The following is a 26,923-nucleotide window of genomic DNA, read 5'->3' on the forward strand; positions in this document are numbered from 1 at the left end:
AGGCATGATTTAATAGCTCCAAATCCATTTTTTAAAACACATGATTGCTCTGCTTTTATCATATTTAAAATAAGTTATAGCTAACAATTTTCAGACGGGTAGCCGTGTTTGTTTGTTGCAACAAAAACAAAATAATCTTAAAGTGTGTGTGTGTGTGTGTGTGTGTGTGCGCGCATAAGATTATATTATATAATAGGGGGCCATTTTGTATTCATCTTGTCCCTCTTGTCATCTGCAAAAGACATTTTTGGGCATCAGATGTGGGCATTTGAAAGATCCAGGGCATGGGGAGGGATACCTGCTCAGCAAACAAACTTGTACGTGTGCACTGCTGTCTAATAAACTGAATTGCACTGTAACAGATAGGTCTTATAACGGTGATATTAAAAATGAACAAATCCCTGGGTCTTGGGTGGCATTGTCCAGAAAGTTCTTAAAGAACTAACATATGCAGTCTTTCTATATTCCTCTGGTTGGCCATCATGAGACCAGGATGTTAGACTAAAGATGTGCCTTTTTGTCTCATCCAACAGGACTGCTGTTATGCTCCCAACTCCTGCTGTTCCTGACCGTTGGCTGGGGTATCTCAGCCTGATTGATATGAGTTGGAGTCCAAAATGACCACCATAGCTCATTTGGTTAGGGCATGGTGCTGATAATGCCAAGGTTGCAAGTCTGATCCCTGTACAGTGGTAAAGGTAAAGGTACCCCTGCCCGTACGGGCCAGTCGTGTCCGACTCTAGGGTTGCGCGCCCATCTCGCTTAAGAGGCCGGTGGCCAGTGCTGTCCGGAGACACTTCCGGGTCACGTGGCCAGCGTGACGAAGCTGCTCTGGCAAGCCAGCACCAGCGCAGCACACAGAAACGCCGTTTACCTTCCCGCTATAAAGCGGTACCTATTTATCTACTTGCACTTAAGGGTGCTTTCGAACTGCTAGGTGGGCAGGAGCTGAGACCGAACGACAGGAGCTCACCCCGCCGCGGGGATTTGAACCGCCGACCATACGATCGGCAAGTCCTAGGCGCTGAGGTTTTACCCACAGCGCCACCCGCGTCCCTACCTGTACAGTGGTACCTCGGGTCAAGTACTTAATTCGTTCTGGAGGTCCGTTCTTAACCTGAAACTGTTCTTAACCTGAAGCGCCACTTTAGCTAATGGGGCCTCCTGCTGCTGCCACGCCACCGGAGCACGATTTCTGTTCTCATCCTGAAGCAAAGTTCTTAACCCGAGGTACTATTTCTGGGTTAGCGGAGTCTGTAACCTGAAGCATATGTAACCTGAAGTGTATGTAACCCGAGGTGCCACTGTATAGGGCAACTGCATATTTCTGCATTGCAGAGGGTTGCCTAGATGATTCTCAGGGTCCCTTCCAACGCTATGATTCATGATCATTTGGAGAGCTACAGGTTCCCTGCCCCTATACTAGCCACTCTGCCATGCTGGCTTATGACTGGCTGTTGGGAATGTTTACAAACCCAGAACAGAGCATTTCAGCTGCCTTACCACCTGACACCTGGCATGCTTCTGAACACCTAAATATGTTCAAATTATGATTGACTCATCAGATGTAAGCTTGTTCTTTAGCTAAAGGATAAATCTTGGGTATGTAGGCTTTTAAAAATCTGGCTCTGGTTCAGAAGCTGAAGGTGCACACAAGATGTAAGGCAGCTTGAACAAGTGAAACTCTTTAAGAAGACTCGCCATTTGTTCCACCCACTGTTTTGTCATTATTGGATTTTCAGCTTTTTATGTACATATACCATTTCTTCCCTTCCCCTGGCATTGTGGGTGTGTAGGATGCTTGGAGAAAATTTGCTATGTAGAGCTGTTTAATGAGGGCTGGTTTGGAAATGTTAAAAGCTGGTAACGTGTATGCTTGATGTCAGTGGCCATCATTATCTGTTGAAGGGGCCTCCATCCTTTTTTGGCACATTTGGAATTTTGAGGAAGTTCAGTGGGTGCCAGTCACAAATAGTCACCACACCTTAAAAGTACAGAAACAGGCGGGTTTTCCCCTAATCAATAGACTGAGGCACGTACATCAGCCACCGCTGCACTTGGTCATAGGGAGAAGGTCTTTCACTCTACCTCCATTCAGAAGGAAGAGGAAGGTGGGTGTCCTATCCTGGCATCCAGGAAAAGGTGGATTTGATGAAGGGGCCATGTTCTATGTAGGAGAAGCTGAGCAAGTGAATCAAAAGAGCAAGCAGTCTCATGCATCTTGGCTGTGAGTCCTGGAAGACCTGACCCCTGTCTTGCAGGCAGGCCTTTTCCAACCTGGCCTGGGAAGGCAGGGCCCGGACTGACTCCAGCTACAAAAGCTGAGGCGGCTGAACAGATGCTTGGGCTGGGGTGTTGTTAAGGTGTGGTTGCTGGCAGGGGGTGGTTGCTGTTAATTTTTTGTATCTTTATTTCAGGTGCTATGAGTCAGGTGGAAATTGCTCAACCTGGTTGTGCACATTTTCATGTTTTGTTCATTGTTTATGAATACTAATGTTGTGTTTGTGGTTATGTCATTTTTTGTATGTTGTAAGCTGCCTTCAGCATGGTTTTAACTTTGGAAAGGTGGCATACAACTATACTGACTGATTGATTTTTGAGGACACATTTACTGAAGCCTTCTGCAGGCACCTGGAGCTGCGTTGGTGACCCCCTGATCTCTTGCGATAGGCTCAACACTTTCAAGTGTGTTGGCTTCATGGAGCCCCTGTTGAAAGAACTCCAGAGCTGCTATTGGTTTGAACACCAAGGTGTTAGAAGCATGGTTCATCAGAGGGTTGATTTTCAAAACAGCACCAAACTCTTAGTTTCCCCAGATACGTTGTTGTTGTTTAGTCGTTTAGTCGTGTCCGACTCTTCGTGACCCCATGGACCAGAGCACGCCAGGCACTTTTGTCTTCCACTGCCTCCTGCAGTTTGGTCAAACTCATGCTGGTAGCTTCGACAACACTGTCCAACCATCTCATCCTCTGTCGTCCCCTTCTCCTTGTGCCCTCCATCTTTCCCAACATCAGGGTCTTTTCCAGGGAGTCTACTCTTCTCATGAGGTGGCCAAAGTATTGGAGCCTCAGCTTCAGGATCTGTCCTTCCAGTGAGCACTCAGGGCTGATTTCCTTCAGAATGGATAGGTTTGATCTTCTTGCAGTCCATGGGACTCTCAAGAGTCTCCTCCAGCACCATAATTCAAAAGCATCAATTCTTTGGCGATCAGCCTTCTTTATGGTTCAGCTCTCACTTCCATACATCACTACTGGGAAAACCATAGCTTGAACTATACAGACCTTTGCTGGGAAGTTGATGTCTCTGCTTTTTAAGCAGGCGTCTTTTAATTTTGTGACTGCTGTCACCATCTGCAGTGATCATGGAGCCCAAGAAAGTAAAATCTCTCACTGCCTCCATTTCTTCCCCTTCTATTTGCCAGGAGGTGATGGGCCCAGTGGCCATGATCTTCATTTTTTTGATGTTGAGCTTCAGACCATATTTTGCACTCTCCTCTTTCACCCTCATTAAAAGGTTCTTTAATTCCTCCTCACTTTCTGCCATCAAGGTTGTGTCATCTGCATATCTGAGGTTGTTGATATTTCTTCCAGCAATCTTAATTCCGGCTTGGGATTAATCCAGCCCAGCCTTTCGCATGATGAATTCTGCATATAAGTTAAATAAGCAGGGAGACAGTATACAGCCTTGTCATACTCCTTTCCCAATTTTGAACCAATCAGTTGTTCCATATCCAGTTCTAACTGTGGCTTCTTGTCCCACATAGAGATTTCTCAGGAGGCAGATGAGGTGATCAGGCACTCCCCAGATATATTTCACAAATAAAGATTGCTTCAATTAATGATCACCTGGCTCGTAATGATTTAAGTGCATACCCAGGTGTGCGGTGTAAATTAGTTGCTTTTCATCTAAAATAACTCTCACAATGACTTACGAAAAAGAAAACTTGTTATAATTTTTCCTGCATCAAGCAGCCTTGGGTAGAATGGTTGTCTGTTAAATGGTTAGCCTTCATGGCTCATTTAGAAGACGATAGACCTGATTGGGCCTTTGGAGAAGGGACTTAGCTCAGTGGTAGAGCATCTGTTTTGCATGCAAAAGGTCCTGAGTTCAGTGCCCAGCATCGCCAGGTAGGGATGGGAAAGACTCCTCCCTAAAACCCATTGCCAGTCAGTATAGACAATATTAGTCAGTCAGTATAGAGGGACGCGGGTGGCGCTGTGGGTTAAACCACAGAGCCCAGGACTTGCCAATCAGAAGGTTGGCAGTTCGAATCCCCGTGATGGGGTGAGCTCCTGTTGCTTGGTCCCTGCTCCTGCTCACCTAGCAGTTCGAAAGCATGCCAAGTGCAAGTAGATAAATAGGTACCGCTCCAGCGGGAAGGTAAACAGCGTTTCCGTGCGCTGCTCTGGTTTGCCAGAAGCGGCTTAGTCATGCTGGCCACATGACCCGGAAGCTGTACGCCGGCTCCCTCGGACCATAAGCGACATGAGCGCTGCAACCCCAGAGTCAGTCACGACTGGACCTAATGGTCAGGGGTCCCTTTACCTTTACCTTATAGACAATATTGAGCTCACTTAACGAATGGTCTGACTTGATCTAAAGCAGTTTCCCATGTCCTTCCTCTGCCCTTAGCAAATATCTGTCAACGAGCATTGTCTGTGTTTGCCTGCAATGAGTTTAGTCCATACCCCCCCCCCCACATTTATCTGATGAAAATAAGGTCATCATCATCAACAACAACACCTCTCCCATCCGACTGGGTTGCCCCAGCCACTCTGGGAGACTTTCAACATATATATAAGCACAATAAAACATTAAACATTTAAAAAGTCCCTATATAGGGCTGCCTTAGATGTCTTCTAAAGGTTGTATAGTTATCTCCTTGGCTTGGGGTGTCACATAACTCCATCCCCCCCCCAACATTTCTCCGATGAAAATAGGGATGTCCTAAGGAAAAGTGGGAGATTCCAGGATCAAATCAGAAACCAGGACAGCATCTGTAAATCTGGGACTGTCCCTGGAAAATAGGGACACTTGGGGGGGGGGGTCTGTTAGTCTGAGCCCTGTTAAAAGGTGGAGTTATGTGTCTATATCAAGGAGTGTTACTGCAGGGGGACATTTAAGGACAATGTTTTGGTTATTATGCATGTGGAGCCTTCTCTGCAGGTGGAAGAGCCTTTATCAAAAATGCTGCTTCAGTCATCCTTGATGACTAGAAACTGTTTCCTTATATCTGTATTGATGACTCTTGGCTACTAGCTGTGGTCCACATCTTGCTTGATTAGGGGCTAGAGAAGAAACAGAAGAGCAGTTGTATTGTGGTCAGCGAAGGAGAAAGAAGTTTGAGTTGTGCAGCTGGCTGAATGCCCAAGAGCATTCTTTGTGTTTTGGAGACTTGATGGTTTTTTTGGGTGCTTGTGCTCAACACACACGCGCACACACACATATGCTTGTTTGCAGTACGTTCTCTCTCTCCCTCTCTCCAGAAGGACGCTGACCTTAGTTTGTTTTTTAAACTGCCCTGGAACTTGTGGCACTTGGGAATGTTGAGGAAGAATACATATGTAGCTTTAAAATGAGCGCGCTACATGTGGTTGATACCTCATACTCCTTTTTACTTTTGTAAGTTGTACCGAGTCGCTTACAAAAAGGCAAAGTAAAAGGGAGAATTGCAAGAATTGGTGGAAACTAGTTCTTTACTTGTTTGTGAGGAATACCTGCTATAAGAATCTTGCACCTGGAATGAAACCAAGAAGCAGAATTTTAATCCCTCAAACTGTGGATTTTTTAAATTAAGCTTTACTCTAGGGAACCTTTGCATTTTGTAGATAAAATGCATGACACAATCTTCTTCTCGACCACCTAGGTACTGGTCATTTTTATATGAGTGGATCTACATTGGAGATTGCTTATTAGAATGCAGAAGGGGATTGGGGAAGAATGATGGTGCTTCCTGTATGCCATTTGGCTGTTCACATTATATTTGAATTCATTTTATCGTCCTGCTGCATTAGCATTCACCAGAGCCACCTGCTTAGAAACGTGTGTTGTGTATTAAACTATGTACTTGAATTACAGTACTAAACTTCAGTTGTCTCTGGTATTTGCACAAGGTAATTTCTAGCATTAGCTGAAAATACACACATTTGTCATAAAGTTGGCCACAGGTCTGGCTATGGGATGTTTTCCTGTTTTAAGTGTCGAAAATTTAAAAGCTTTAAAAATATATATTTTAAAAATCATTATTGTCTTTCAAAGTGGCAGCGGTAAGAGAATGTGATCATGGAGCACATAACTATCTGACATATTTATTCCATCATCCTTTCAAGGATCTGATGATCCCTTCTCTTTACACGCACACACAGAAGAAGAACAGCTACTTAAACCTTATAACTTCACAGCTGTGAGTGGTTGGTGACACATGCAGGAAAAGGAGCTGTGGAATTCGGCTATTTGGTAATAGTGTGGGAATTTAAGAAGAAGCAGCTCGGTGCTAGCAGGTTTTGACACTTCCCAGGATAAGGAGGAGGTAAAATATAAGGTGATATGGGTCAGAATAGGTATAAGACTTGAGTGGTGTAACTCTTTGTAGCTTTGCTCTCCTGCTTCAGAATTCCAGAGTTCTCATCTTGAGCTGTTTCAACACTGGGCTAGACTTGATCAATGTTACGTTGTTGATCAAGGGCAGAACAGACGCGGCATTTCCATCTTTCACAAACTCATGATGCATTCCATTTCTCCTGTCCCTCCCTATTCCAGAGAGCAGCCCATCTTCACCACCAGAGCGCATGTGTTCCAAATTGACCACACCACCAAGAAGAACTGGGTACCTGCAAGCAAGCAGGCTGTAACTGTTTCCTACTTCTATGACAGCACAAGAAACAGCTATCGGATAATCAGTGTGGATGGCACCAAGGTAGGAGGTTGGCGCAGATACATCTGGCATGCTTGCAGAATTGAAATATCACTGAAGTGGGAAAATTTGTATGAATGTGGCTCATGTACATTTCTCTCTCTCTTATATATATATATATATATATATATATATATATATGAATGAAACTTTAATAGGCTTGTCCATATTTCATAAACTTTAGTTGTTGCAGGAAAGTTGGGGTGTATGGTTAATCATGAAAACGTATGCATTTCATTGGAAGAAAAGCATAGGATGACTTAGAAAGGCTTTTACTTACCAACTCACCTGATAGCCACAGGCAGCCAAGAATTTCTTGCAAGTGAGTGCTGGAGGAGGAGGGACAGACCTTTCTGTTCTTCAGTCTGTTTGGATTCCATCTGGCTGTGGAGGACAGGAAACCCATCTCTCCTTTACCAGTATGTTTGATAAAATGTAGGTTCCTCCCCCAATGATACACACAATGTCTGCTAAGAAGACAGCTGGCTGCTGAGAGTTCCCTATCCCATAATAACCCCTGGTGGCCAGCATGGAAAAACAGGCTACTAGTCTCTTACCAAACTAGTCAAACAAACAAACAAACAAACATCTCTATCAACTTTTTTGAGCTTATTTACAAGGCTGGAATAAGAGGTAGCTTGGTAAATTGTCTAGTAAGGTTCTCATATTGTGGCAATGGTGGAGCTGAGGAGCTCCTTTCAGTGCCTAGATGGGAAATTGCTGGGAGTTTTTGTTAAGCTGTTCTGTGGGTTCTTAAAGGAAGACATGAATTATGAGACTGTAATTTTAGTGTTGCAGAAAAGCTATGATCAGTAATAGCTCTCTGCTAACTGTATTTCATAAATACATTTTAATTGTGTGGGTGCCTTACTTAACCGTTTTGTTTAATGGACAAAGGGATATTGCTTCTCTCATTCTCCCCTCCCCCTTCCAAGCAGAATTGGTTGTAGAAACTTATTTTGGAGGTAAAAAGATGGGAGTTTTAGCTCAAGGTTTGCATCTCTAGACAGAGAGATAGTGAGTCTAAGAATCTTTGATACAGGATGTTATTCTTGTTGGGTTTTTGTTGTTGTTGCAATACTTAGTGTTATGACTTGAGCTTCCTAGGCTCAAGGTAACTTACAAAAACTGGCTGCAACCTTTGCCTCATTTTATGATCACAGCAGCGGTCTCTGGCGTCATTCAGGCATAGCAGCGAGCCATATGCCTGCAACATTGTCTCTCTCTGGGCCAGCCAATTGCTTATTTCTGTGTTTTAGGGAAATTATATATTGCTGTTGCTTGCAAACTGTGGTTTGCACAAGGCTTAGATTGCTCCCCGCCACAACCAACTAATTCACGCAGCACTAAACCATGGTTTGGCAGTAATGTCGCCTCCATCAGGAACCCTGTTTCTAAAGGTAATCAGGGATGTGACTTGATTTAGATGATTAATGTAGTGCTGTGGAATTTGACCCCAATGCCCTTGTAGTGAAACCCTGAAATTTTAACATAAGAAGCTACCTTATGCCATCAGTCTGTCTAGCTCAGTGTCGTCTACACTGACTGATGGTGGCTCTCCAGAGTTTCCAAACCCCGCTTGGAGATACCAGTTTGAAGCTGGGACCTTCTGCATATGAAACAGGTGTTCTGCCGCTTAGCTATGGCACTCCCCCAAGAGAAACGCAGGGAAGGTGTATGTGTAAAGACATCACAGAATAGAACATATGGAGGATTAGGAGGGGAAGGGTTTCTAACCTATTTTTAATACCACTTGAGCCAGTTAGAGTGCTAAATGCATAGGAGGGGTGAAGTTGTTGACTCATAGGAACCATAGCTGTCAACTTACAGATTTGAAAATAAGGGACCAGCAGCCTCGAAAACAAGGGATCAGCAGCCAAAATAAGGGATTTTAGTCAACCAGCAGCCAAACAAAGCCTCAAGTGGTGGTTCCCATAGTGCAGCAACCCGGCAAAGGGGATGCAGCAAGTAAAACCACCATCACCTCTCCGCTGGGAAGTGCTGAGCAAAGGCGAGTCCCCAGGCAACACGGCCTATTTGACATGCAAGCTCCACCCCCCAGTCGTTCTTAGACTCCTTATTGGGTGCGCAGTGCAGCCATGCAACACAGTTGGAGCCTCCCTCCTCCGTGGCCGGCAGGGAGGGAGGGAGAGGAGCTGCTTCCTTTGAAACCCGGGAAATTTAAGGGACATCATCAATAAGGGACAGCAGCGGGACATGGCACTGGGATAAGGGAGTTTCCTGCCAAATAAGGGACGCTTGACAGCTATGATAGGAACATGGAAACTGCCTTCTGCTGAGTCAGACCACTGGTCCATCTAGGGCAGTACTTCCTACACCGACTGGCAGTGGGTTTCAGAGAAGGGGATATTTACATCTCCAGCTGGAGCTGCCAGGAATTAAACCAGGGATCTTCTGCAGGTAAAGCTGGTGTTCTGCCTCTGTGTGCAGGGCAAGGTCAAATTCGCAACTTGAAACTGAATGTCAGACAAATTCCAGGTTACCCATGAGCAATTCGTAGGCAGCCTAGAAGCTTGTTTCTCTTGCCCATCAGTCGCTGAGGATAAAGAGGCATTTTGCACACCACACAAAAGCAAAATGTTGCAAAGGGGTTTGCCATCAAACATGCATTGACAGGGTGCTGCAGCCGGTTGTGTATGTTTGCACATGTGCTCACACACCCACGCTCATGCGTGCAAACTTGGTTGCCACCAGTGGTGCGCATTTAAAGCTGAGCATGTAAAAACGCTGAAAGCACAAGGTGCTTCAGTTTCAAGAGTATGGTATGCAGGTTCTTTTAGGTGCAAGGGAACTTCTGGGGAAACACAACTTAAGTCACCCCAAAAGAAGGTATTGGACCACTTCACATCACTTGAATTTGTATGTGCACAGAAAATAGTAGAACTAGCTTGAAAGGCAATATACTGAGAACTGCATTAATCATTGCAACGCATCCCTGGTTGTATAACATTGTTATAATTATGCAGTAATGCTTTTGGAAGTTGTATAGCGTGTGAGGGTGTGTGGCTATGACTATCACAAAATTCACCCACTTCTGAATTTGTTGCTACTCCACTGGTTGTCACATTCATACTGTGCGCAGTTTGGGTTAGATAAATGGCAGGGAGAATGCTCAACTCTCCCCTCCCTGCTGTTGCTTTTTCTGTGGGAAGTGGCTTTTCCAGTTTTAAAAGGTTGCTGGCGTACTGTTGCATGCACCAACAATGGCCTTCTACCCTGAGGTAAATGGGAGTCTGTGTTATATACTCTGCAGGCTTGCTGTGAGTTCCAGTGTGCCTAGAATCTTCCGCTTAAAAAATAATAGCTGCATCTCTCAGAAAAGTTTGTACTAAACTTGAAAATTGCACCTGATATGTGGCCATTTAATTCAGACCAGACTTTTTAAGTTTTGACAAGACCTGCTGAGTGCTACTGGTCTGTTGCCTAGGGTAGCATGTTGCAGGGGCTGCAAAAGAAAAACACTGGTAGATAGACAAGAAAATCTGCCTTTTTTGCTGCAAGTGAGGCAGGAGGCAGGCAGGCGTCTCTCTGAGTGTTAAGGGTGTTTTGTTTGAAAGTGTTACTGCGGTTCATGGTGTGTGGTTGTGCACTCACTAATTCACCTTCCCTTCACATCTAAAAGCCCCCTTCACGTGTTACCTGTGGGTAGAGACTATGGTGGAATCCACACACATATAAAAACCGTTCTGAAAATGCTTTTTTAAAAAAGCCTTTTAAAAAAATACATTGAATTTTCCATAAGCCTCACCATTGCCATCTAGTGTCACATTGTATATTGCACTTAAAACACACTTAAAATGTTTTATTTGCAGTTGTGTAGCCGAGTCCCTAGAGAGTTTTTTCTGTTGTTTCAAAACAACAACAACACCACCACCAAAATAATAATAATCCAAACACCAACCTGTGGAGCTTTTTTGTTCAAAGGCTACAGTGGGACAAGAGGGACGTATGCATGCGCAATGGGATGTGAAACGTATCTCAAACACTTTTCTTCACCTCTTGCTTGTCTGTCTCCAGCTTTCTTGTGGTGAAGCTAGGTGATAAATGTGGGTACCTGGAATGCATAGCTTCCAACACTTGGCAGAGGAAAGTGGTACTCTTAATTTTAAGCTAGTTCAAAATTTGTTGATGTCATCCGACTTTCGGCTGCTGAGGCAGCTACTTCCATGTAATCTGTTGCCATGCCTTGCCGCATTTTTTATTGATGTAATAACATCTCAATACATATTCGCCTTCAACCAGAAAGCACATTCCCACCTGGAGTTAGCATCAATTTGCACCAATTTGCATTTTCCTTCTTGTTGCCTCACCATCCATCTTATTCAGAATGTTAACATCCAGACTACATTAGCAAGATTATGAGATTCAGTTCCCAGGTTGTATTTTGTCTAACCAAGTGATGCAACTGGCAGGTAAGTTCCATTGTCAGGAAAACATTCAATAGATTGTGGAGAAAATAGGGAATGTGCCTATTAATAGACCTAGTTTAGGGGCAGGGAATCTATTATACTGTTGGGAGATTGCTAGCTTGTGATGGGAAAGGCACCCGACTTTTTGATCTCTGGCACCTCCTTTTCCCTCTCCTTGCCACCTGTCTGAAATTATGCTGAGGATTACATGCAGACCACCTCTAGACTTGTCAAATGGGGCAGGCGCCCATTAATGCTATTTATCTTGGCAGTGACAGAACAACCTTTCTAGATAAGACTACATATAATCAGGGTCCCTTTTGCGACGGCAGTTAGTGGTACAGAGTATCAGACCCTTTAATCAATCTATGACTACTATCACCTCATTTTTATTTTTCACAGAAAAGGCAATGCATATAATAGCTACATGTAATGTTTCATGATAGCTCTTGACCATAAGAAAAACACCAGTAAAATCACTTGATCCCCCCCCCCCCAGAAATCATCACCAATTAATTCATTAATATACTGCTTTATGCTGCAATAGACCTCTAGATGGTTTACAAGCATAAAAGCCAATTGCACAACCTCAGAAATGTTAAACATCCATAATTAAAATACACAATTAAGATACACAATAAAACAATCCCATTAAAATATAAACACACATAATTAAAATATGCAATGAAGCAATTCCATTAAAGCATGGTTACAGAGAAACTTTCCACTGTGACTAAGAAATTATTTTTGTTCTTTTACTAATGAGCATCCTTGCTGCTTCAGTAGGGATGTACTAAAAGTCAAAGAAAGACACATTAAAAGACATAGAATCCACTTTGTGTATGTGTGTATTTACTATGGCATATGAGAGTGAAGATGAGTGTAATACTTAGAGATCAGTAGGATTGGTTTGAAAGAACCTCTCTACATTGGACACATTGCCCTTTCAGAACAAACTGAAAAACCAGTTCCCCTCCTATTAAACACCCATTTCCTCAGCTTAGAAATTCTTCAAGCATAATTGGAAATCTGGTTGGTAAATTATTTAACAGATCAACAAATGACCACCTTTGTGCTTTCATATCAGGCCAGATTGAAGACACTGTGCTATGTATATTGCGTTGCCATTTGATACAGCTCATCTATATCAAAGAATTTTCCAAGGGGCCAATCAGATGTTTTCAAAATTATATGGTTGCTGATGGTTGTAGACAAGTTTGTTACCTACCGGGTAGTTTTATATGCACTTAATCCGCATGAAGGTTCTGGACTAATTTTTGGACCCCAAACAGTGTTGTCTGCCAGAGGGATTTTAAAATCTAAATTATTTTGGAGAATGTTGCGATTTTAAGTTTTGATGATTTGCAGTTCCAAAAACTGATTTTTAAAAAACTTTGTCTTCGATAAATGTGTTTTTGTGATTCTTATATTGTAACAATCATTGCCTACACACAATTAAAAACTGACTGACTTGACAGTTGGTTCAACATTCAACTTGTACTGGAACATTTTAAGGCATTTTTACCCCAGGATGGGTTCACGGGAAATAATGCAACTTGTAATGCAAGTTGCAATGCCAAACTTGCAAAGCAGATGAAGAACATGCTGTGAGGACTCTTAACTTGTGTCTTTGTTACCTGATAAAAAGGAATATTGCAGGTAAAAGAGAGGGGGAGAATTAACAGAGGGATTATTCTGGAGAAAAGGCATGAGCTCATGAAAATTACTGCACAGCGCATGGGGAAAACTACACACCAGACAGCTCATTAAAATCGACCTACATTGTTATTCCTTCAGAACAACGGTGACCTAAAAGGATGCAGATTTGAAAGAGCACAAGCAGTTGCCTTCTCTTCCCCTTGGGAGCCATGCAAAGGACAAGGCTGCCCAAACTTCTTTTTGTTCTAATCAAGTCACCTGTTGTTACCTGTTGAAAAAAATAACTGCACTGCTGAATAGCTGGGCTCAGACAAATTAACTTCTGTGGACTGCATTGAGAACAAGTAGATTTTTTCATTTCATAATGGAATATAGAAGTATATATTGCACTGAGGACTTAATGGGTGGATCTACACACGGGGGGGGGGTGGATACCATAAATAAGCCAGAAATTAAATAATTATAACAAAAGGGGAAAAAAACCTATGTAAAAAGGTTAGAGAGATGTTTTGTGCTCTCTGGCACCATCTGGTGTTGCATGCTTATAATGCATTCAGATCACTTTTTTTTTTTTACTAATGTAGCTGAGTCCCAAGCTGTTTGAAGTCTTTCAACTTGGTGTGCTTACTGAGAAATTAGTCTCACAAAAGGGTGGAAGGAGAGTTCATTAATCAGTTTTTAAATTAGCGTCTTGTCCTACCTCCCAGGGTGGTACTGACTGGGATTAGAACACTTACATGATGGTTTGATTATGTTTTTAGATGTTTTAAATTGTTTTTAAGCATGTTTTGTACTGTTTTATCACTGAATTTAGCTTTGAGCTGTCCTAGTGTTGAAAGAGGGTGAAGCGGTCTCTTTCCACACTATACATGATTATATAAATGTCATGTCTCCTCTTAATCATCTTGCTTTCTAAATGAAAAGTGCAAATGTTGCAGCCATTTCTTCGCAGAGAAGGCATCTCATCCTCTTGAACATGTTAGTTGCTCTTTTCCAGCTGTACAGCTTACCTTTTTTGAGGTGGCACAATTAGAATTACGCACAGTCCTGCACATACTGACGATGAACACCTCTTCTTTCTTAGGCTAGTTTTTTTTTTGGGGGGGGGAGGGAGTTTTACTTTTTGTGTTCCCACTAATGTCTCTTTATAAAACTCAGTTTGTCACTAGTTTGCTGTTCAAATCTCGGATGAAGCTTTTGAGATTTAGTTTCCCATGAAAGGAAGCTTCATGCTGTTACATCTTCGCCATTGCGCCGCAGAGCATCATCCAACTTCCAATAAATTGAAATACGTCAGTAGATGCCTGCTCACTAATCATAGTGCTTGTTCTACACACCAGCGAATTACTGGGTCTGGCTTATGGGAAGTACAGTGAAAGATCAGGGGTGGTGTATTTATCTTCGCAAAGTAATTTTAATGGAACACACATGGCTATCCAGCTTAAGAATGGCTTGCAGCAGTTATGTTTATTATAACTTCATGTAGCTGTTGGGATCCCTAATGTATTCCTCCCCGCTGAACTGTAACTGTTCCTGACATGTATGAAATCCTAGGTTTCCATGGCTTTTAATGACTTCATAGCATTTGCCTGTATTGTGAACAGAGATTGCCTTTTGTTTGTCTCCAAAGTTTGCACTACAATAAGGCAGCAACTTAAGACAGTGCTGCTGCCTGTTCCCATTTTCTAGCTTAACAGACAAAGGGCACAGATGTTACTTCTACTGGTGAGGGGAATAGATGTCTCCTAACGTGGGTGGCGCTGTGGGTTAAACCACAGAGCCTAGGACTTGCCAACCAGAAGGTCGGTGGTTCGAATCCCCGCAACGGGGTGAGCTCCCGTTGCTCTGTCCCTGCTCCTGCCCACCTAGCAGTTTGAAAGCACGTCAAAGTGCAAGTAGATAAATAGGTGCTGCTCTGGTGGGAAGGTAAATGGCGTTTCCGTGCGCTGCTCTGGTTCGCCAGAAGCGGCTTAGTCATGCTGGCCACATGACCCAGAAGCAAACGCCAGCTCCTTCGGCCAATAAAGCGAGATGAGCGCCGCAACCCCAGAGTTGGTCACGACTGGACCTAATGGTCAGGGGTCCCTTTACCTTTACCTTTAACAACTCACAGCACAGTGAACAAACATATATGGTGGTATAATACTACTTTAAATGTATAGTGCAGATGTGGACCGAAAGGGCTAGAGCTGCCATCTGATTAAGGGACTCTTGGTTGATCAATTCAATGTAAACCCCAAAAGGTGGCACATAATAAATAAAGATTAAATCTGCATATGTTTCATTGCATATGAAACTATGAGTATTGTTATAGGGGGCTCTCCGTTTATCCACATTTTGGAAGTCACAATTGGGAGCAGAACCAATATTATCTGTTCAGAACAAACCAGAATTTTTGTTTAATATCTTGTGCATTTTTTTAAAGAGGCTGCCAAGCCTCCAACTGATTTATAATCCCAGGTTTCATGTCTGGCATTCTTTGTAAGGCATATGCTTTGATAATCAAAGGGTAGATGTGCCCAGACCCCGGATATAAATAGATGGTCGCAAAGTGTTTGGCAGCTGTCACCAGTCGAGTGGTGGCAAGAAGGTGGAGCACCACTTTGACATTGGCTTATGCTCATTAAGCCTATTCAGCAAAGTTTTGTGTTTCTTGGTTTGTTTGTTTTTTCTGTAACGGCATGGTACTGGATTTGGAAAAAGTATATGGATTTTCATCCAGCGCTCTGATGCCATGAGGACCTCTTTTCAGACCTAACTGAAAGAGCGGCATAAAGTTTTAACCCTGGCGTCCTCACCCCTGACTCCCATTCTAGACTGGTAGATAAGCGCCATCAGTTCAGTGATTGGGAGTCAAAGGAGCTGTATAGAATTTGAGGTCTTCTCAACAGTGGGGAGGGCACAATCTCTAGGGGAACAATGCTGGAAGAGCTGGGGGGGGGGGTTGCACACGGTTCGGAGCATTACAAGGCTACTCTTTTGTACGCTACCTGGAGCATAAAGGGGAAGGATTACAATCCTCTCACTGCATTTGGGTCTCTGTGCTTTAACTCAGACTCTTGAAAGGGGCAGCCTTCCTAATCTATACAGTGGTACCTCGGGTTAAGTACTTAATTCGTTCCGGAGGTCCGTTCTTAACCTGAAACTATTCTTACCTGAAGCACCACTTTAGCTAATGGGGCCTCCTGCTGCCACTGCGCCACCACCACACGATTTCTGTTTTCATCCTGAAGCAAAGTTCTTAACCCGAGGTACTATTTCTGGGTTAGCGGAATCTGTAACCTGAAGCGTATGTAACCCGAGGTACCACTTTATTGTAATATTGGAGCATAGTATGGGAAATTCTAAAGGTTTAAGGCAGGCATCCCCAAATTCGGCCCTCCAGATGCTTTGGGACTACAACTCCCATCATCCCTATCTAACAGGACCAGTGGTCAGGGATGATGGGAATTGTAGTCCCAAAACATCTGGAGGGCCAAGTATAGGGGTGCCTGGTTTAAGGCAAATGTGAGAGGAAAAGGTAGGAGTAAAGACGGGGGCCCAACAGGTGGGACACCATCTGGCAAAGCTCCCCACTTAAAGAGGGTATCTGCTTGCCTTCTGGAAGCCTCCTTCAAAATCATCTTTTGTTGGTACTGGATACTGATAAGGCTAGCTAAAATAAACCACTGGCTGCCCCCTCTGTGCTGGAAATGGTATGGGAACCCTGGATAAAAGATGGATGTATAATATATCGATGTATGATGGGAATGTATTCTTTTACAAAAACTCTGGACCACTGTCTTCACGGTTATTTCCGTTATCACTAAACAAGTCATGCAGCTTAATCAAGCATTAGTACTCCTTAGTACACTGGACCTTAGCTCAAGTTGTCTTCAGGGTCATAAGGAATTAATGGGTTTTCTTCTGACTGCAGCCTGCCTGGTGATAGCCCAGCAGTGGGGAAACCAGTCAGAAATACCCATGAATCTGGGTTGGGAGTCTTCAGTACCTAGGGTTGTACGAGGAACTTCCAAAAGCGACAAGTCTGACATGGTGTGACATCCATTTATTATTTTTGTCAATGAACATGGAAGAGATTTCCCATTGCCCACTATTCAAAAAGATATTTGGAGAGGTTATCTAAATAACTGATTTGTCTAAAACCGAAATAAGGGCACCCGTGTATTGTTTTGTTACAGCAAATATGTAATGCAAGTTGTGATACTGAACAACAATTTAATGTTTATGTTTTGTGTAAATTCAATACACAAGATGGAAGTGGGGGGAAAAGACTTCTTCATACCTGACTCTGAAAGCAGGTCCCAAGGTATACCCTCCCTGAACTCCCCTTAAAGCCTTGTTTCCAATCCACCCAGCCACTCTACTGATCCAAAAATGAAAACTTTTCATTAATATACCTTGTAGCGGACCCAACCACTTAATGCCACCTGTAAATAATGCGGCCGATCCACTCCTGCTAACCGCCCCCAATTAATAATAGTGCACCCACCTCACGGTACACCAATTACATGGATTTCTACAATTTACCACAGATTATCCTAGTGGGGGACTTGTGTGAGGGAAAACTTAATGATTAGAGTCTCAGGCAGAAAAGAATCAAAAGTTTTATTGAACAAAAAGGGTTTATGAAACAAAGTGGGTCAGGAAATGCGTTTTTTCAGGTAGAAGTTGGCTGGTTTACTTTAACTCTAGGATGTTTCAGGCTTAAACACAACACTACAGGCACAGCTCTTCTTCAACTTGTTACTAAAAAGCAGTTGTTGCACTTCAGGTGTAGATGTTCAGGTTTCTGGATTAGATGGTAAAATGCTCAACTCAGTTTCTGTTACTTAGATATTACAATTAAATACTTTCAACACCATATCACTTCCTTCACCGATTAATACCTTGGTTCATGAGCAAGGGGATCTTCTTCTTAATAATATACTGACACCCAAGTAGCCTGAATTCACCCAAGATCTACCTCTCCCGGTTCAGTCACAGCCCTCCCAGGACATTCCTCTCTGTATACCTTTCCCAGGACCTCAATCTGGTCTCCCTATCCAAGCTGAGAGGCTCTGTACTCTCGCTATGGATAGTCTCCACAGTGTGGATGTTTAACTTAGCTCGGAATCAGTTCTCCCCATCTCACCACCTATCTCCCAACCTGAAACCTGCCCAACATCTCAAATCAAATCCTTTCCCTCTTCTAAAATCCAGCCTTATCTTCAATCCAGCCCCAGCTAACCTTCTCCTTCAGAAACTGTACCTTTTATTCTCCCCATCACCACCACCCAAAGTGCTGTTCCTCCCCTCTCTGTGGCTAGCTGACTCTGCAGTCCATGGGTAGGCAAACTAAGGCCCGGAGGCCGGATCCGGCCCAATCACCTTCTAAATCCGGCCCACAGATGGTCCAGGAATCAGCGTGTTTTTACATGAGTAGAATGCATGCTTTTATTTAAAATGCATCTCTGGGTTATTTGTGGGGCATAGGAATTCGTTCACCCCCCCCCCAAAAAATATAATTCGGGCCCCCACAAGGTCTGAGGCACAGTGGACCGTCCCCCTGCTGAAAAAGTTTGCTGACCCCTGTAGTCCATCAGAGAGAAGCTCCAGCACTCTGGTGGAATTTCAGGGGGGACTGCATCACCAGACTCTGGTCTGGCTCTGCTGTCAGTCACACACCTGTAGCCCCTTCCACGTTTTCTCTCCCTGAATAAATTCCCCCCAATCCCTCACAAACCTCAACTCTTGGTTGGGTTTAAACATTCGCTTAATTTTAACCATTCTATTTCTGTTTCTTATAATTACAAGAATGGGTGTTGATTATCCTCCCTCCTTGTTTTTTCTTTTTCTTTTTTAATTTGCTAAATTTGTTCCTCCTGCTGTGATTTTTTTTCTTACCACGACCCACAGGAAAACATTTAAAGCTTCTGTCTCTGCCTCATGGGAAGGTAATTTAAGGTATCTCTGGGTGTTTTGTAAGATAGGCAGGTGCAAAAATTCAAACGTTGCTCTAGAGTCTCTTGCAGAAAATGGGGGCCTAAAGGATAAAAGGATGTGTCAAGTAGGGCCAGGCAATAGATCACCTAAAACCGGTTTGAAGTCCATATTGTGATCCTGGTTTCATAATTTTTTGACCTGGCAATATATTGCAAAGTGTGTGTGTGTGTGTGTGTGTGCAAAAATCACGATATGGGAAAAACCAGGAGGCCAGCCAATGCCTCTGCATAGCTGCACCCTTATTTCAGACATTGTAATATATCAATATATTGTGATGTTTAGCTGGTGATATATCACAATGTTGAAAAACAGATACCACCTAGCCCTAGTGTCAAGTAACCCAGTACTGAGCTGTATATTATCTTATAAGTTAGTACTAAAACCTTGAACGTAGCCCAGTAGAAAACTGGCAGCAGGTGAATGCTAAAGTCTAGGCATGCGAGTCTCCAAGGCTGCTGCAAGATGGTGGGGTTGGTGGTGGAGGATGAAGAATTACTTAACCTTTCCACTGCCTTATGCTTTTCCTGTACATTGTGTCTCCAGCAGTGTTTTTCACTGGGATGTTACAAACATCCTGTCACTTGCTGGAGAAAGGTGGAAAGGGTTGTAGGGGACATCCAATGAAGCTGAATTTTGGAAGGGTTGGGGGCAAATAAAAGAAAGTACTCCTTCATGCAATGCAGTCACACGATGGAACTCGCTCTCACAGGGAGGCAGTGATCACCACTACTGGATGGCTTTGAAAAAAGGAGGAGAGAGCCATGATAACTATATTCTGCATCCACAGCTGGATGAAGCAGTGCTTCTGAATACCAGTTGCTAGAAACCACAGGAGGGGAGTTTGCTCTTGTGCTCATGTTCTGTTTCCTGGTCTCCCACAGGCATCCAGTTGACCACTGTGAGAACAGGATGCTGGACTGGATGGGCTATTGACATGATCCAACAGGCTAGTCTTTATGTACTTCTATTAAAAGGCTGGTGAGGAAAGGGTCATCAACCCCTCTTGCTTCTATTGTGTGACTTTTCAGATGCTGAGTGGTGACCCAGGTGGCGCTGTGGTCTAAACCACTGAGCCTCTTGGGCTTGCCGATCAGAAGGTCGGCGGTTCGAATCCCTGCGATGGGGTGAGTTCCCGTTGCTCTGTCCCAGCTCCTGCCAAGATAGCAGTTCAAAAGCACGCCAGTGCAAGTAGATAAATAGTACTGCTGTGCTGGGAAGGTAAATGGCATTTCCGTGTGCCCTGGTTACCGTCATGGTGTTCCGTTGCACCAGAAATGGTTTAGTCATGATCCAGAAAGCTGTCTGCGAACAAACACCGACTCCTTTGGCCTGAAAGCGAGATCAGCGCCGCACCCCATAGGATGGCATAGGATGCAACTCTGGCTCTGTGACACAAGCATCTGCTTGCCTTACCGAAGGCAAAGTGACATCCTGCTAAATTTCTGGAGAGCAGCCATGTCACTATGTTGAAGTGAAAATGAGATTCCTGTGGTGCCTTAAAATAGGCTGCAACCATGAACGCTAATGCCACAATAAATTTGCTTGCCTTTTAATGTGCCAAAGGACTCTTGATAGGTTAAACTTCCTGCTTTCTCCCTGCCCTAAAGCAGCTTACAGAGGAGCAAATTGGTAACTAGACAGATAAAATGCGACAGTATTTGCTTACTTTTCCCATGCTAAAACGCACAGATAATGGCAACTTCAGTTATTATTAGTTAACATATTTAAAAATAAGCCATGGAATTATTTGGCTGATATGGTTATGCCAAGTGCCTAAAGGGCAAATGAAGAAAAACCCCAAAGAGCATTGCATTGAATGCAGTGACGTAAGTTGTGATTGAAATGTCTGATTTAAAAATCAGCCCATCTTCTGTGTTCTCCATCTGTAAGGGGTTGCTAGCTGCTAGTCTAAATAAGGTTCTTCCCATCTCTTTAGCAACTGAGGTCTCCTCCAGGGAGAAGCTTATAGTTTCTTCTGCCACAGCGCTAGTAACAGGAGAGGTTTCAGCGGCTAACCTCCCGCTGTCATGCTAAAAGTAAAAAGGAGCAGCCCCTAAAGGCCCAGGCATTCACAACTCTGTCTTCTCATTGAGAATACTGAGAGATATTGGACCAGGTAATATCTGCAGGTGTTCTTGAATTCTTCATATGAACCAAGGCAGCTGCCTTGTACTAAGTTAAGACCCATCTAGTTCAGTATTGTTTACTGCGACTGGCAGTGGCAATCCAGCATTTCGGAGAGGAGACATTCTCACCCCTACCTGGAGATTTTGGGGATTGATCCTGCATGCAGAGCAGATGCTTTTCCAGTGAGCCACGGCACCTTCCCTGGCACCCTGCATCAAAGGCACGTAAAACTCCCACACAAGTAACTTTGCTGCTGTTTCTTTGACATAATTTGTAATGCTGCATTTCCTAAGACGTTAAGTGGAATGTAAAGGTAAAGGGTAAAGGGACCCCTGACCATTAGGTCCAGTCGTGACCGACTCTGGAGTTGCGGCGCTCATCTCGCTTTATTGGCCGAGGGAGCTGGTGTACAGCTTCCGGGTCATGTGGCCAGGGTGACTAAGCCGCTTCTGGCGAAGCTAGAGCAGCACACGGAAACGCCGTTTACCTTCCCGCCGGAGCGGTACCTATTTATCTACTTGCACTTTGACGTGCTTTTGAACTGCTAGGATGGCAGGAGCAGGGACCGAGCAACGGGAGCTCAGCCCGTCGTGGGGATTCGAACCGTTGACCTCCTGATCAGCAAATCCTAGGCTCTGTGGTTTAACCCACAGCACCACCCGAGTCCCTAAGTGGAACATAGTCCTTGCTAAATATTTGACAGTATAGAAAAATAGGCATAACGGAACAAAGACAGAAGGGATAAGAGCCATTGGAATTTGGTGGTTGATTGATTAACTTGTCAGTCATTTTGTCTAGTCCAGGGCAACCCAAAGCAACTTACAACCAAACAGACAATGTACCACCACATAGATACATTAAAACCAAGAGGAAAGAGAAACACTTTTTAAATAAATTCAAATTTTAAAATACATTCAAATACATAAAAATACATTTATGTGTTGTTTATGCTCACCCAAAGTTATAATGTACCATGCATATATTTGTAGTGGGAGGGAAAGGTGGGATAATTGGGGGGTTTTTTTGGAATCTATAAAACTATCTTATGCCAGCACCTGTTGTTTCCCTACTCTAGCAAAGGAGATGTGCATGACGGGGTCCAGGGGGCGGCGTCCCATTTTGTTACCTGAGGTGAAACAGGAAAGTGCTGCCCCACTTCTCCTGACCAAAGTCTACCCTCGCAGGGTGGTGTGGTGTTGCCCGCAAAGGGGTGATGGCAGCGGCAGGTACTAGCGAGATCTTGTGGCAGAATTGGTAAGGGCCCTGCCTGAGGCAGCTGCCTTAACCCTGGTGGGGTCCCTATAGGCATCTGATTTGCCACTGTGAGAACACAACGCTGGACTAGATGGCCCATTGGCTTGATCCTGCAGGCTCTTCTATGAGTTTTAGTGTCCTACCAGTTTATGAGGCCTATGAAACCGGAAAACTATATGCAAAGGAGCTTTTAAACTATTGGGATGAGTAGGATTGTCTATGCACTGAACTTCCATTCCTGGTAGATAACAAGGCAAAAAAAGCTAAGCAATCTGGTCAACAATAGCTGGTCCAATATCCTTTAGAGTTCCCTGAGCACTAATGTAATCTGTGATGAAACTGGAGAACAGAAGAAGGAAGTGTAAATCTAATAAGCACCGTGCAGAATAATGACCTCATTTATCAAACGTATTAAGCCCCTGAGTGGGTGCGATAAAGGGATTCTACTTTACTGTCCTCTGCAGTGTGGATTTGCTAATGACTGGATCCTCTTGGAATGCCAACCTACCCCGCTAGTTGCTGTCAAAGAGATCTATTGGTACCCTCTGTCGGCCATGAATAAAAACATTAATCTGCATATCCGTTTTGATAGCCAATATGTATGGTCCACAGTTGGGCAATGCTTGTTATTTGGACTAACCAAAAGGAAGTAAAGCAGTGAGAGCTCTTTACCAGTCTGGATATTAAGCAAAAACAGGCTAGATTCTGGGCTTGGTGTTGAAGCCACCAAGTCTGCGTTTAGTCACTGTCTAATGTTGGAGTGTAGGAGGATGTTGCAGTGCTAATTAGATTAGGTTGCATGAGGTTTCAGAACAATGGGTAATCTCTCCCTCATCCCTCATATAAAATCTAGCAGTTGTCTGGCTTCATCTCACACACTGCTTCAGCTTTTCATGGGTAGAGATACCTGGTTTAAAAATGCATTGTTTTAAAGTAATGCTAAGGCAAAAAAAAGAGGAGTCGCAATTGTTCATCCTTTCTGCAAAGCAAAGGACAAGAAGCTGGTGTTGAAACAGCAGAGAAGTGAGGTCGTTAGGTTAAACAACTAGCAGTCCCTGGATTCATGGGGCAGTTCAGGGGCTGGCAAACTGGCAAAGCGAACAGTAATGAATCTTGCCTCCAGTGACAACGAACAAGTTGGGATCAGAAAAAGTATTGCTATGACACTGCTATGATAAGATTTATAACACAAATATAACGGTAAAGAACCAAACAATTTAAATATAAAAGACACAACACATTTCAACCAAAAGGACTTCTTCAGTGTTCACTGAAGTTAGGGCTGCCATATGTCCAGAAAATCCCAGACATAGCCAGGATTTGGCCTTCAGAAACAGTGTCCCAGGCAGAAATCGCTTAATGTCCAGGAAAATCTGAACATATGGCAACCCATGTCACAAGTTTAGATTTTGATGGATTTCCTTAAAAATAAGGGCAGTGTAATAGGTTTTAAAGATATTTCAGCTGACATTTTCCCAGATCAAGAGATAAGCTCTATTTTAATTGCATGAAAGACTTGCAGATTCTGGGTCCGATGGTGATGTGGCCCCCTATTCCTAGGTTTGATTAACTTTTTTACATGTCAAAAAATGTTGTTGGGTGGGTGTGCTACGCGCTCTGTGTTTTGCAGGCATTCCTGGACTAATTTAGCTCCTTTTCTCTCCCGTCAATGTTCTCTTGCTATGTCTCATTTTTTGCAACAAGAATGGAGCTCCTTTGTTCAGCATATGATTGGCAGGATTGCATCTTCCTCCATTCAGGTTCAAGCTGGGTCCCCAGTAGTTTGCCTTAATTGCCGCTTAGCGTGAATCACAGAGACTTATCAGTGTCTGCTTCCTGTGCAATATATTCCTCTTTTAAATCCCAGCTGCTGCAAAAGGAAACTATTTCAAATGTGCTTCTTAACAAACGTGAACTAGCGTGCATCCCATGTCTTCTCCATCTTTGCCTGTAGGAGAAGGAGAGGGTATAAGATCTTCCTTTCCTGTCCACCTGCCTCCCTGCCTGCCTGGCCCAACTGCTGCATTGGTCTCTTCCCTACTCACTAGTGCCGGATCCAGCCTTTGCTGAGGTGATTGTGTTTGCCAGTGCTCCCCCACCTCCCAAGTGTGCTTACACAGCAGTGTCACTTTTGGGCAGCCTACATCAGTGCCTCAGATCAGTCTCTCTCTGGGCATTGTGGGAATTTTTTAAAGTGATGGCTGGTGGCAGTGGGCCTTGCTGAGAAGTGTGAGCCCAGGCAGCTGCCTAAAGATACTGAGTCCCTTGCCTCCATCAGTGGTCTGCCACTCAGCAAGAGAGGAAAACAAAGTGAGGGCCCTTCCACTGGCTTCATTTGGCCCACCTGTGTTTTAATGTTTCTGTTGTGCCCACCTTGGGCACCACCCAGCGTTCTTTTCCCGCCACTGGACAGGTGAGTTTTAATGCTGTGAAACAGGGGAATCCAGTGCAGCAAGTACTCTAGCAGAAACTCACTGCAGAACAAATTGCAACCTGTGCTACCAGCAACCCGCTTTTGCATTCTCTTGCACAACCATGCCAGCAGAACAAGTACTGTATATCACAAAGCAACTTTAACTTAGCGCTACGTTGGATGCAAGCCTTTGACCTGTTTTTCCTTTTGAAAAGAGAAAATGTTGTTGGAATGTAGCACCTAAGAGCTTAAATGTCACCTCTACCATGAACTTACTTTGCGGCCTTAGGCGAATCACACGGCTCACAGCCTCAGTCCCCGACCCCTACCTGCAACATGAGGAATAGTAACAACTTAATGTATGGGGTTGTATGTAGGGGTTACAACTAGGTAGTGTCAGAGCCACCAGACTCTTGAGTTGTTTTTTTAAATAAGTTGTCTCCTTTGTAGACTGAAAGTTATGAAGTGCCCTAGCCCTGACTACTGTTACGGCTTTTCATAACACCATCTTAATTAAGGTGCCGGTATTAAGTCCAGTTCTTGCTCTTCTGGTCTGAACTTGCAGTTAAAGCAACCTTTTGACTGTTTGGAAGATTTTGACTTGTAGGTTCACTGAACTCAGGAGTGGAAGAGCAATCCTCTGCAGTTGAATTTCGTTTTCAAATCTAATAATGGATATGAATATATTTTATCTGTTCTTTTTTTAAAAAAAAGATTGATTCAAGCCAGTAAACGAAAGGAGAAACATAAATATATACAAGTCAAATCAGTATAGTACGCAGCTGAAGCCCATGTACCAATATGCTTATTGTTGTTATTCATCGGAATATTTCTTTTGCACAGCAAGCTTTTTGGCAAGTTGCTGTTTCTCCTATAATATGTAATCCTGATATTCTTTTCTGAATTGTGTACCTCTTTTTGTTTTGTGTTTCCATCCCCCCCCTCTCCAGGTGATTATAAATAGCACAATCACACCTAATATGACCTTCACAAAAACATCACAGAAATTTGGCCAGTGGGCTGATAGCCGAGCAAACACTGTGTTTGGCCTGGGGTTTTCTTCTGAACAGCAGCTAACAAAGGTAACTTGAGTTTGAATTACTTTTTCACTTGTTGTTGCTTTTGTAAAATCTCCTGCAATCTCAATGAATTAAAAGGAGGAACATATAGATCTTGTGGTAGTTGTGTGCGTGTGTGTGTGTGCGTGTGTGTGTGTGTGTGTGTTTGTGTGTGTTAGAGAGAGAGAGAGAAACTGGATTTCTTCCACTTTGTCTTAATTAATAGCAACTTGGCTCTTTGCAAGCGATTAATCTCCTGTAATCAATGAGTGGGCCAGAGTTTGTGGGAGGTGTTAATGTTCAAGCTAGAAATTTTCTGAGTGTGTTTGATCATATGGTTTTCTATGCCTAGTTTTCTGTGCCTGCCTTGAAGCCAAACTAGGTATTAGGCTAAATGGAAAGGCATTGCTCAACAGAATAGCTGTGTGTTCTGCTCATCACTTCAACACGACATCCCATCTAAGAACGTAAGAACAGTCTGCTGGATCTAGCCTTTGGCCAGTGGAGGTACAGTCTTGCTCATACAGCCATTAATACTGCAGCTGCACTATACATTTAAAGCGGTATCATACCACTTTAACAGCCATGGCTTGCTCCAAAGTATCCTGGAAAGTGTAGTTTCTTTAGGGATGCTGAGAGTTGTTCCCCTTACAGATCTACAATTCCCAGAATGGTTTTACGATCTTCCCAGAGAACTCTGGAAACTGTAGCTCTGGGAGGCAGAAAAGGGTTCTCCTAACAACCATAAATGCCTTTAACAACACTTCCCAGGAGTTGGGGGGGGGGGAGCCATAGCTGTTTATGATGCTGCTTTAAATGTATGGTGCAGATGGGGCTGTGTTCTTAATACAATAGTAGTGCAGTAGTTGTGGATTAAGGGGTCTCGTAACAACTCACAGCATACTTTACAAACTACACTTCCAGGATACTTTGGAGGAAGCCGTGACGGTCAAAAGTTTTCAGATACTGCTTTAAATGTATAACACAGATGGAGCCTAGGTACCAGTAGATCCAGGCGAATTGGATGTCGTAGAAATGATTTATTACTTTGGGAGTCTTCCTATTAGAGACCCTTTTAAACTAG

At 43.6% G+C, this 26,923-nt stretch overlaps 2 protein-coding genes across 3 annotated transcripts in view; both read left to right on the plus strand.

Moving 5' to 3' along the window:
* BNC1 (basonuclin zinc finger protein 1) overlaps positions 1-26,923 on the plus strand; it is a 309,802-nt gene that overhangs the window by 270,563 nt on the left and 12,316 nt on the right. The gene's annotated exons all lie outside the window — the stretch shown is intronic.
* HOMER2 (homer scaffold protein 2) overlaps positions 1-26,923 on the plus strand; it is an 86,098-nt gene that overhangs the window by 24,182 nt on the left and 34,993 nt on the right. Inside the window, exons 2-3 of the mRNA XM_080980502.1 lie at positions 6,760-6,916; positions 25,732-25,863. Of these exons, the coding sequence (XP_080836628.1) occupies positions 6,760-6,916; positions 25,732-25,863 (289 nt within the window). The remainder of the gene's footprint in view (positions 1-6,759; positions 6,917-25,731; positions 25,864-26,923) is intronic.

This window comes from Podarcis pityusensis (assembly GCF_964106645.2).
Source record: "Podarcis pityusensis genome assembly, chromosome: 14".
Lineage (NCBI taxonomy): Eukaryota > Metazoa > Chordata > Lepidosauria > Squamata > Lacertidae > Podarcis > Podarcis pityusensis.